Source organism: Salminus brasiliensis, chromosome 9, assembly GCF_030463535.1.
Source record: "Salminus brasiliensis chromosome 9, fSalBra1.hap2, whole genome shotgun sequence".
NCBI classification, from domain to species: Eukaryota; Metazoa; Chordata; class Actinopteri; order Characiformes; family Bryconidae; genus Salminus; species Salminus brasiliensis.
In genome coordinates, this window is record NC_132886.1 from 40,229,630 (window position 1) to 40,241,732 (window position 12,103).

The 12,103-nt window shown below is 42.0% G+C and overlaps 1 protein-coding gene, 1 long non-coding RNA gene and 2 other non-coding genes across 5 annotated transcripts; 3 read left to right on the forward strand and 1 right to left on the reverse strand.

Moving 5' to 3' along the window:
* Positions 1–309: 309 nt before the first annotated feature.
* Positions 310–8,244, reverse strand: pcyt1aa (phosphate cytidylyltransferase 1A, choline a). 2 transcript variants are annotated; one of them, XM_072688436.1, is made up of 9 exons: positions 8,128–8,244; positions 4,712–4,849; positions 4,517–4,616; positions 4,231–4,347; positions 3,760–3,911; positions 2,691–2,769; positions 2,406–2,548; positions 2,124–2,312; positions 310–1,995 (listed from the first exon to the last, which is right to left on the reverse strand). In XM_072688436.1, exons 2-9 carry the CDS (start codon positions 4,820–4,822, stop codon positions 1,747–1,749), a joined length of 1,140 nt encoding a protein of 379 aa, XP_072544537.1. In that variant the 5' UTR covers positions 4,823–4,849; positions 8,128–8,244; the 3' UTR covers positions 310–1,746. The 2 variants fall into 2 exon arrangements, with proteins under 2 accessions (XP_072544537.1, XP_072544538.1); XM_072688437.1 differs by having other exon boundaries at positions 4,712–4,852.
* An 885-nt stretch (positions 8,245–9,129) lies between these two features.
* LOC140561788 (uncharacterized) lies at positions 9,130–11,477 on the forward strand. The gene is made up of 2 exons (XR_011980093.1): positions 9,130–9,218; positions 9,632–11,477. It is a non-coding gene; the product is annotated as an uncharacterized lncRNA (long non-coding RNA).
* Positions 9,407–9,547, forward strand: LOC140563265 (small nucleolar RNA SNORA13). The gene has a single exon (XR_011980484.1). It is a non-coding gene; the product is annotated as a small nucleolar RNA SNORA13 (small nucleolar RNA).
* On the forward strand, positions 10,581–10,712 carry LOC140563266 (small nucleolar RNA SNORA13). Its single transcript, XR_011980485.1, has one exon. It is a non-coding gene; the product is annotated as a small nucleolar RNA SNORA13 (small nucleolar RNA).
* Positions 11,478–12,103: the final 626 nt, after the last annotated feature.

Here is a 12,103-nt window from a genome sequence, read left to right on the forward strand (position 1 = left end):
CTTCCCTCTATATCTCTATATTTTAAACCCTATTTAATGAGCTCAGTTATTCAACCCTGTTACGACTTTGCAAACAAAATATCTGCTGTTGGAACACCAAGTTGTACTATAGGCTTCGCTAACCTAGAAAAAGTTTAGCCACTCTGGCACCAAACCAACAGGATAAGCAGGATTTATATGTCCCAATACTTTTGTCAACCTAGTGTATTCCTTAAAGCAGAGATCTTCTGTTCAAAATGTCTTTATTTGGACTGTATGTATTAAGATTAGGTTAGTGTCCAAGCCAGGAATGAGCAGTTCAGGAGCATGTTGTTCATTAGACTGTAATTTATTCATCTTTGAACGTTAGGAGAAATCCGATCGTACAGGAGACAGAAAGGTTCTGCTACAGCTTCTAGACCTGTTCGGCGTGTGCAAATACCAGGCAGCTACACAGATCACACAGTCTTACAGATATCCCTCACTGAGGTGAATGCCAACCGTGCCGTTAGAATAGCTGCCCTTCATTCTGCCTATTTAAAATCCTAGAATTAAAATCCAAAAATAAAGGAATTAATCCTTGTTTCAATAGAAGACGAGAAGAAACAGAGCTCAGAACATGCAAACCTTGAGAACCTCTAGACGGCCCCCTTTACACATCTGGAGGAGTTGGCACCCTATTCGATCAGGGTCAGTCTGAAAATTGAGGGGGGGGGTGTTATATTGTCTGTGCCAACTGGTTTAGCATCTGCTGTGGTATGTTAGCTCAGGTTTGAGCAAAAAAAAAAAAGGCTTAAAAAAATAAAGAAAAACGTGTATCTCTATTCGTTTGTGCTGTAAAATCATACATAATAGACTTAAAGGGGCAGTTTGGGGGCAGCAAAAACTACAATTACCAGCAGGCATCACTGGCAAGCTATGCAGTGCTCAAACAAACCTGACTAGCGAAAGTTGGACTTTTCGCTTTGGCCAGAGTGCCCCTTTAAACGTCCCATTTTAAGAGCTGTGATGTCACCCAGCACTGTAGCACACGCCCGAGCTTACTGTGTGCTGGTTCATGTGGTTTGTGCTTTTAGTCATTTTTACTTCTCAAGTTATTAAAGCTACAGTTTTTTTATTTTATTTTTTATTTCAGAATTTCAGTTTTGAAAAATGATATTTTTGCTATCATAAGTGCTAATCCCTTCAAAAGCCCCTCCCACCTTCAAGATACGTCATCAGGAGGGGGTTTTCTAGAAATCCTGCTGTCGAGGCCGCTGCAGATCACTGTAGGAGGTGAGTAGACATGTTTGAGTAAAAATATAGTGATAGTTAATTTTTTTTGTGTTAGCCAGATGGCCCCTTTAATAAAAATATGATTTTTTTAAAATAGAAGTTTTAGTGTTTAGACCTCACAGATAAATACAATCGATTAATAACTTCAACTTAATAACAATTATTGCCGAAAGTGCCAACTTATCAATTTATAGAAACGTGGACTAAACTGAAGCTCTGTGTATTAAAAGCAGTCCAGACGAACGAATGCTGTGTATCATGATCATACTCAGAACCCCTTCCCTAAACCTCGCCCATTAAAAAGGTTAACTGCTAAAGCCCGAACGCTGGCCCTCCTTATCACACGTGGTGCGGTACGCGCCTCATTACACGCGATACTCAACGAGGTGTATTTGACCTCCGTTTGGCCACAGTCTGACCGAAAGGACAGCGAACCGTCAGCACACAGAGTCCAGTCTGGTTTTCCAGCTTCGGTTTCGTTATACCAGGAGCCTACAGGCCATCGTCGTCTTCGCCGTCGTCATCATCATCATCATCATCGTCGTCGTCGTCCTCGCTGATGGTCTGGGGGCCGGCGTGGCCTCGCTGTGAGAAGGGAGAGGAGGGCGGCGAGGTCTTGGTGAAGAACGGCAGGCGGAAGGAGGGCGAGGGCGAGCGCTCGCGGGTCGGGCTGCTGGACGGACTCTGGCGGGGACTGATGGCCTGCAGCATGCGCCCCTTCCCCTCCTTCAGCATGTGCTTCTGCTCGGAGCCGGAAAAGAAAAGAAACATCATCATGGTTACTAGAGTGGTGCTGAAGGTGGTTGCTAGGCAAATGCTAACTTGCCCTTGTCCAAACATAGGCCCACGTGGGCTAAGGGGCTACCCACCAGCGCTCCCTCCGGTCCAAACATCTGCAGGAAGTTCCCAATGAACTCGCGGGACTTCTCCTCCCACTTCTGGATGAGGTCGATGCTCTTCTCCTCCACCTTCTGCACAAACTCCTTACTCTTCTCCTCCACGTCCCGCACCTTCTGCTTCACCTTATCCACGCGCTCCTGCAGGTGGTACTTCTTCTCCTGCACGGCAGGATCAAAGCACAGAGCTGCTTCATTGACTGAGGTTAACCCCAGACATCAAAAGGAGACGACAGCGGGACAAAGTGAACTCACATTGATGAAGCTGACGTTGAGCTCCTTGGCGGTGTAGCCGCGCCCGAGGTTTCGCCTCACGTACACGTCGTAGTCTCGGACGATTCGTGTGATGATGTCAGATGTGGAGATGCCCTCTGTCCGCTGGGTTGGCGCAAACATTCCTGCCGAGACCAAAAGTGGATCAGAACAGGCTGCTCCCATAACTAACAGTGCTAGCCCTACTCTTATGCTCTCATCAGCTTCCAGTCTGAGATACAACAGTGTGCTACAGAAGGGTCACTCATACATCCTTAGGGAACCTACCTGCATCCTTGATGTGCTTGTAAACATCATCGCTCCCGGCGGAGGAGTACGGGATGTCATCGTGGGCAACAAAGTCGATCTGAGGGCATCAAAAGATGGGCAGAGATGTTATCAGGACTTCCCTTAGAGAGCTGCAGCAGCGCAAGTGGTTCCTAGTGGCTGCTGCTATGTTGGTGTTACCATGGCATTGCTGAATGGTGGCTATAGTGTTGCCAGGTGGCTGCTATGGAGTTCCACATGTGGTAGCTGTGGAGTTGCTCGATGGTTGCTAGATAAATGCTGTAGTATTAATAGATGGTTGTTACATATATGTTATAGTCATGCTAGGCAGATGTTGTGGCGGCAGCTCTGGGGTTGCTAGGTGGTTGCTAGGTGATTGCTATAGTGTTACTAAATGGTTGGTATATGAATGTTATTGTAGTGCTAGACAGTTGTTGTGGTGGCAGCTCTGGGGTTCCTAGGTATATAATGCTATAGTGTTACTAGATGGTTGGTATATGGATTATTGGTTATAGTAGTGCTATTCAAATCTTATGGTGGTAGCTCTGTGGTTGCTAGGTGGTTGGTAAATGAATATTATAGTCGTGCTAGGCAGTTGCTATGATGATAGCTGTGGGGTTGATGGGCAGTTGCTGTGGCGTTGCTAGGTGGCTGCTAGATAAATTCTATAGTGCTGCTAAGTAGTTGCTATGGTATTCCAGGTGGTTCCTATAGTGTTTTCAAGTGGTTGCTGAGGGGTTGCTAGATCCTAGGTTGTTGCTGTGGCGTTGCCAGGTGGTTGATACATGGTTCAGTAGATGGATGTTATTGTGTTGCTAGGCAAGTTGCTATGGTCTCCTTGGTGGTTCTTATGGTGTCTCAGGTGGTTGCTAGGGTGTTGTAGAGTGATTTCTGTGGTACCCCATGTGGTTGGTTGGGTGTTTGCATATTTGCATCATCCTGACATAAGAAGTGTGCACAAACTTTGGCACCCCATTGATTCCTATCAGCAAAATATTGAGCTGAAGAAAGAGCAAAACGTCAAAACATCAATAGCATGCTCACAGGCAGGCTGATCACAGTCACTCACCCGGTGTTTGGTGAGAAACTCAGGAGTGAGGGTCCACGGTGCATTGCGGACCACCTCGTCCACATAGCGGCAGTGTGTGACCGCATCATAGCGCTCCTCCTCGTTCATCACCGTGAAGCCCTTCAGCTTGTGCGTGAGCTCATCACTGCATACTGAGGAACAGGAGAGCGGGTAAATTCACAAGGGCTTGTACAGAACTGGATACTGAAGTGTTACCAGTGAAGCAAATTCATAGACTGGCTCAGAGGATTAGCTTAGCTTAGACGTACAGTCAGTCCCAGTATCAGAAGTGCTGCACAGTATGGATTTGACTGGTGTGCTCATTTCTAAAAACAGCGCTAATAGCTCTTTTAATCCACGGTCTCCACAAAATGATTTGAAAGTGGGCCAGAACTGTTCAGCGAGGCAGTTACCCTGAAGAAGGGCTTCGTTTCCATCTGAACTAGATCTCCGCGTTAAGGCTGAACCTACCGCCCACAATGAGGTGTGTGTTGGGGAAGAGGCCTTTAGCCTGCATGAGGGCGCGGGCGTGTCCTGAGTGGAACATGTCGAAGATGCCGTCGGCGTACACCCTCACCGGCCGGTTCACTGAGAGAAAGATCAGACAATAAACAAGCGTTCAGCGTACAAGTATTCCTCAACCTCAAATCTCAACACACGCTTGATGTCCGCAATTGTCTACTACATAAGATTCCATTGTCTATTAGCTACATTAGCCTCTTAGCCTCAGTGTAATATATAGATAGGAGTGGCTTACGTGGTGTTCCTCTTTGGGCCTCCTCCATGCTAACTCGTTTATATGGCTTGTCTTCCATGGGGTCGAGCTGGTCAGCGTAGGGTGCTGGATCCTTCAAACCCTGCGGAGCAGAAAGCGGAAAGAAGGCCCGGGTTAGCAGCCACAGTTCTCCTGCAGGCGTACACACGGGCAGCTGCACTGGCTTATCTAGCTTACCACTGTGCCGCGCTTAAACTTCAGCGGCCTCTCGCCGTCCTCCGCCTCTCCGTTTGAGCCCTCTCTCCTCCTCTTCCTGGAGACGGCTCGGCCTGAAGCGTGGGCCTCCATTCCCGAAACAGCAAGAATCTTGAGCCCCTGCTGGACAAAAGCAAATAAACAGTGAGAGGCTGTTGAGAAAGGCCTCTCCACAAGAGGGTGCTGTTAGTACTCAAACAACTTTTGGTGCTTCGTATCAATGACGCTGTGTGTTCACGATTTCCATACAATTCTGAAGTATGAATAGTAGCATTTCCAGCCAAACGTTTAAAGCTAACTTGTTACATTTATGCAGATTTTTTTTTTGGGGGTGGGGGGGTGTTTACAGAGCTGAGATTGGTGACAGCCTAGCTTCTTCCGTTGTGAACTAAATAAAAGCACACATCAGATACCGAACATGCCTCGACTGACCGGCTGAATCTGGGGTCAGTGATGAATCCTGTTCATTTGAATTCACAGAAGTCCAGACAAACCGGACCGGTTCTGGCTGAGCTGACCCACATATCGTGCAGCTGTAGCACAAAGCACCTCAAACACCAAGGCAGTGACACTGAATCCACTCAGCACGCTGTAAAACATCTGCGTCAGACCGAGTTTCACGAGTGATATTGGACACCGACCGGCCCACTTGGCCACCAGGCTGATTATCTGGGCCAAGAGCATAAAGGTAAACAAGACCTGAGAACTCGGACAAGCTTCGTTCTCTGGTTTCTCTCTCAGTGAACACCTACCAGCCATAACATTAAAACCACTGCCAGGAGACGTGAAGAACACAGATGATCTGGTTCCAGTAGCTACATCATCTGTAAAGGGGTGGATATAATAGGCAGCAGCTGAGCAGTCAGTTCTTGAAGTCAGTTCTGTGTAATGCATAAGAATCTGAGCTACTCTAGAACCGAACCAGACGACCACTGGGTCAGAACATTTCCAAAACATCAGGCAGGTCTTGTGGGGTGTTCACTACCAACCAAAAAAGCTCCAAGGAGCACTAAGGCTCATTGATGCTCACAGAGGTCCCACCTACCTCACAACTTACAGGCCTTAAAGGATCTGCTGTAACATTGATCTTGATGCCAGATACCACAGCAGGACACCTTCAGCGGTCAGCGGTGGAGTCCATGCCTTGACGGGTCACAGCTGTTTTTGGCGGCACATGAGGGACCTACACAACAGTACAGACTCTGGCAGTCTGCGTTTCTCACCTGGAGCACAAGCTTCAGCTTTGTGATGGATTAATGCCCAGTGTTACTCAAGGACCTCGGATGTGCTCTTCCAGAAACCTCCGAACACTTCTGCTGCCCTGGATACCTCGAGTTATACATAGCAGATTTCACACCGAGACACTCGCTGCACAAATCAAAAACCTGGCCATGCTTCCCATATGGAGCAGTGTCATATTTCAGTACGGCCACAGAGAAGAGGATTACCTACCCCAGTCCAGTCATCCAGGTGAAAGGTCATTCACACACATGAATTATTCAGCATCCACTGTAAACGATTGAGTATCCACTATGAATTATTTAGTAACTACAATAGAAATATCAGTACCACTATGAACCACTGATCAACTACACTGACTTCTTCAGGAGCTACTAGGAATTATACAGTACCCACTATTAAAGAGTCAACCTCCACTGTTTTATTCCGGAACCACTACAAATGATTCAGTATCCACTATGAATTATTTTGTATCTAGTATGAATCATTCAGTATTTACTATATTATTATTATCTACCTGCTATGAATAATATCAGTATCCACAATGAATTATTCACTATCTACTATAAATTATTCAGCATCCACTATGAATAATTCAGTATCTACTATGATTTATTTAGTATCCACAATGGATTATTCAGTATCCACTATAAATTATTCAGTATCCACAATGAATTATTTAGTATCTACTATAAATTATTCAGTATCTACTATTAATTATTCAGTATCTACTATGATTTATTTAGTATCCACTATGAATTATTCAGTATCCACTATAATTTATTCAGTATCTACTATTAAATATTCAGTATCCACTGTGAATTATTCAGTATCTACTATAGATTATTCAGTATCCATAATGAATGATTCAGTATCCACTGTAAATTATTCAGTATCTACTATGATTTATTTAGTATCCACTATAAATGATTCAATATCCACTATGAATTAATCAGTACCTACTATGATTTATCCAGTATCCATTATGAATTATTCAGTACCCAATATGAATGTCAGTCCACTATGGATTACTCTACTTTTTTTAAATAATTTTATATTCAGTATGAATTATTATGATTCCATTATGAAAACTGCTATAAATTATTTGTGTAGTATAGTGTCCACTGCGAATAGTATTAATGGTTCACTATTTATTATTCTGTACCTTCTATGAATCATTCACTATCCACCATGAATCATTCACTATCCACCATGAATTAATCAGTACCTACTATGATTTATCCAGTATCTATTATGAATGATTCAGTATCCACTATGAATATCAATACTTACTATAAGTTATTATGTATCCATTATGAATTCTTTGACAAATTATTCAGTGTCCACTATATTTAGCAAAAGCACTTCAGTTATTCCATCCAATATTTTTATTTAACATCCACTATGAATTATTCAGGTAATACTACAAATGATTCAGTAACTATTCAGTAATAAAATACTTGAGTACTAATATAAAGTATAAAGGTATGCGTGAAATGTGTCCTCTTCACTTCAGCTACATACTGTTGGGCGTAATCACTGTCCCATGAGGAAGCTTTGGCATAGCTACTAAAAGTGACCCCAGCAGCTGGTCAGACATGTAGATGGGTCAGAAATAGAAGCTGGTATTGTTGGGGCTGTATGGTCAGAGTCCTGCTGGCACACCCCTGTAATTCACAGGCGACCCAGAAAGCTTCATTAAGTACTGATCTATGAGAGCTGTCAGATGTTTACGGACACCGCATATACATGTACATATATATAGGGGTCTATCAGGTGGTCTGACACCGCTGAACACAGCTTTCTGTCGTATTGTTCGAATTATCCGGTCCACCTTAAATACTGCCGTGTTTACAGTACATGTACAGCAGACGCGTGTGCAGGCACTGCCGCACCATTTAAGGTGGAACGGGAATTCAGCTGAGAAGCTGCAGAATCCGACAAAAAAGACTTTTTAATTAAATGTATTATTATTATTATATTAAAGTGATTTGGCCTGATGATGTCAGATGTCTTATAGAGATGGGTTGTCTGTCTGAATCATAGGGAGCAACAGAAAGTACAGTAGCTAGTTTATCCCCTATTATCCCTATTTCCCAACACGACGACCTACATAGACCTGCATAGAAGCTAGACAGCAGTCTTTTTAAGCTACTCACCTCTGGTCCTGTTCGGTCTACAGCCAGGATCTGCCTCAGATCTGCCTCAGATCTGCCCTCAGTTTCTCTGACTGTGCTTAGAGTCACGGCCTCTCTGTCAGACAGACCCTGTGGGCAAATGCCGTAGACAGCTAGCTAGCGATTACGGGGTCACCAGTTCATCGAGCTTATCGGCGTTATTTGTACTTTAATTTATTTCATTTATTATTATTTGTATATTTTAAAGATTTTTCAACATCCTATTATTATCTTACTCTTAAGACTTGTTTATTTTGTGTCGTATTATTTATTCGCGTCATACGTCATTTTTATTTTTCATCATTTCCTCATTTATTTGATAGATTTTTCTTTTATTTTGTTTTATTTAAATAAAAAAACATTTTTTTTGTATTTATTTTATTTAAATATATTTTAACACTAAAATACACTTCTGCCCAAGGACCCAAATCTAGCGAATCCCCGCACTTCTCACTTCCCCTAGCTGTCGTAGCGAGGGAACGTCGATCTAGGGCGCGAGGGGGCGTGAAAAGCTAGCTAACGTTTTCCAAAGTGCTGTTTTTCCCCCCTAATTAAGCTGATATTAAAACCGAGACTGTAATTATTCTATTATATTAGTGAAGCAACAAAAATAATAAAGTAGATAAACAACAAAAAAGGAGATCTTAAATAAGCAACGATTGCAAAGGTGACCTACAGAAGGTTCAATTCTGCATTTGGGCAGCGCACATGGGCGCCACGCTTCAAAATAAAAGACCCTTGGCGAGAACTCTGCGTTAAAAAATGCTTTATTTATTTATAATTATATATTTACAATTATTATTCTCACAAATATGTGACTGAGAAAGGGGTAGAAAAGAAATCAAGAAATGAGTGTTTGTAGCTTATGCAAAATTAGAAGGGTCAAAGAAAGAAATGTGGTCTGGCTTTTCAATGGTCACCTAGTGGGCTTTATAGAGCTCGAAAAAAAGTTGCAGAGTGCCATAGTCTCAGGAACCACGTGGAGATCAGCGAGCTGAGAGGATGAGTAGAGATTGTGGCCTGATGAAGTTGTTTCCAATATGTGCCCTTCTTTATTCCTTATTGCCTAATGGGTATGTATGTATGTATGTATGTAAATAAATGTGTGTGTGTATGTATATATATATATATATATATATATATATATATATATATATGTATAATGTGAGTTTCCATTGCAGTTAATAGCTTGTAGGCCTGGTTTAGATCTTTAATAAGTTTGATGTCTAATCAAAAAGCCTAATACTACATTCTGCTACCTTGCCTTTATGTGTTGCCCATTCATTTTTCCTCTAGGTGAATGAGGTGTCAAATAAGGCGCACACTAACTCTTGTAGCAGCCTGACCTGAGTTAATGGAATATCTTGGTTATTTCAGGAACAGTGCTGTGACAAGAACAGAATCTAGAACTCTGCATGAACTCTAGCTGTATGATGATCTATGTTTTGAGGGTGATCTTAATGAATTGTCTTTTTCTTCGATGCAGGTAACCCCATGAAGCTGGTTGGCCTACTGAGGCCAGTGTAATCCTGGTTGCAGAACCCTGGTTGCCTGGTTTGAAGGCGCCATGAGGACCGCAAGGCATGCTCTTCGTGCTGACTGCAGGTTTGGGTTCAGTGCACATTTGATTAAAAAATTATTAAAAAATAAATAAAATCATGTTTTATCAATATTGACCCATACTGAAATGTATCTGTCTGTAAGGGGTCACCTTTTGGGTGTAAATGTTCCAGAATTGAGCTGGGGTACACCAACTGTAATCGACATGTGGCCTAATCGAGCATGTGAAGCACATTTTCAGTACTTTCTATTATTCTATTATTCATATCATCCACCCTAATGGAGATAATGGAATATATGAATTGTAGAAATGCATGATTTTATAAATATATACATTTTTAAATAAATATTCAATCTAAATAATTGCATTGCATAGATTTGTGTTTCTGCATTTAACACATTGCAACATAATGTGGCGTATATAAAGATTATGGCACATTTTTATGTAGTTTTTCACATTTTGTAAATAAAAAAAAAATAGTCTCATGTAAAAAAAAAAACATGTACACACACTAAACTCTTTTAACAGATAAAAAAAATCAATTTGATTAAATTGAATTAAAATGTATTTAATGTGCTATTACAGTTGCTCACATGTTACATGCAGTAAATAAATATAAATTATTTTTAAAAATATGTCTAAATGTGTAGAACTGTGGCTCTGTAGAGGAAAGGCTGCGGATTGGAATTTTTTAACTGTCTGTATATAAATATTAAAGTAGTTGTGTTTATTGGTTTGATTTACATTAAAAGTATTTTTATATTTGACTATTTATTGGATATTAAATTATTTTATTTTATTATAGAAAAGTCACGCATTAGTGTGTGCAGAAATTGCAATAGTGTAAACGCTCCGAGTCAAAGCCGTCCAGGCTTGCCTTTGTGTTGCCCGTTCATTTTTCCCCGTGATGAATGCGGTGTCATCTAAGGCACACAGTAACTCTTCTCTCAGCCTGAGCCTGGAAGTCTCGCTGACTCTCAACGCTTTTGCTGTTGGATGAACATTCAGTTCTTCTGAGAATGAAATTCAGGTCAGCTTTGCTTTGCTTTGCTGTGTTTTGTCCATCTTCTGATTCCATCCTCTAATGTCTCTCCTCATGCAGGTGGATGACCAGTGAGTCCAGTCCCTGGTTACCGTCTGAAACCTGCTGTCGGCGTCTCTGAGAGCCGCAGGAACGTCCTGAACGACGCGTTTTCACGCGCTCTCAGGGGCGTGGCCTTGCCCGGCGCCGAGGGCCGAGTAGATCGTTTTGAAAAGTTCTGAGAAAAAAAACGAATGAACATGTTTGATCGCTGACCCCTGATACCTGTTTGACCTGTTTGATCTGACTTGGGCTTTTGTAGTTGACAGCTGAAGATGCTAGGCTAATGTTGCTGCTAACAAACCCTGGACTTGAACTGTCGCCAATCTCATCTCTTTGTAAACACCCGTAGACGTCGGAGAGATGTTTACCTCTCTGATTGTATCGCAGACCTCTAGAACTTCTCCAGATGGGATGTGGTTTGGATTTTATTGGGCTCGTGTATTTTAAAAACAAGATTGGTGACAGTCTAAGCCCAGTGATTGTTAGCAACGTTAGCCTAGCATCTCCCATTGTAAACTAAAGAAGCCCACGTCCGATACTGTGCTGTTTAAAGGCGCGACCTCTGGGACACTCCCTCGTGTCTTCTCAATGTGCTGCGTCCACTGGTGTAACCAGACTGGTGTATTGTAAGATTATGGGATGTTTATCTGACTTGGATCAATTTTTTAATAAAGTATTGAAAATCAATTTGTCATTTATTTATTTATTATTATTTTTTTATACCCTCTATTTACTTCTACAGACACTTCTCAGGCTACCAGATGTATACTGTGTTGTTCCCTTATTTATTGATCACCAGGTTGTGGGTTTGATGCCCAGGTCTGATGCGCGCCTTTAGATTAAGGTGCTACAAAGGGCATAAAAGAACCGTTTAAAGAAGTCCATGTAAAGGTTCTTCTATGTTCCAGGTCTCCAAATCTGGACCTTCAACTCTATTTTTGTCAACAGACACTTCTCAGGCTACCAGGCTATACTGGGTTGCTCGCTTCAGACGAAGTGCTCTGATAGTCAATGACAAGGTTGTGGGTTCGATGCCCCGGCCTGATGCACATTTAAGCATAAAGGCGCTACAAAGGGTTCTTGGGACAATGCTACATAAGAAATGTTTTTTTAAATAAATAAATAAATGAAAGGCTAATATTAGTTACAATCATTTATTTTAATATTATTACATATTTGTTCTAGACTTTGTATAAATAACAATGCTGCTATCATGACTAGCATGTTAGCTTAGAAGGTAGCTACCATCACTGTTTATAACATAGCATATTAACATAAGGCACATTTTAAGCAAATGGATTAGGACACCTCCA

Coding starts and splice junctions, on each gene's coding strand:
- pcyt1aa (XM_072688436.1), bottom strand. CDS start 4,822: ATGGAGGCCCACGCTTCAGGCCGAGCCGTCTCCAGGAAGAGGAGGAGA. Junction 4,348..4,516: donor GGCCCAAAGAGGAACACCAC/GTAAGCCACTCC, acceptor TCTTTCTCTCAG/TGAACCGGCCGGTGAGGGTG. Junction 3,912..4,230: donor CACACACCTCATTGTGGGCG/GTAGGTTCAGCC, acceptor CCTGTTCCTCAG/TATGCAGTGATGAGCTCACG.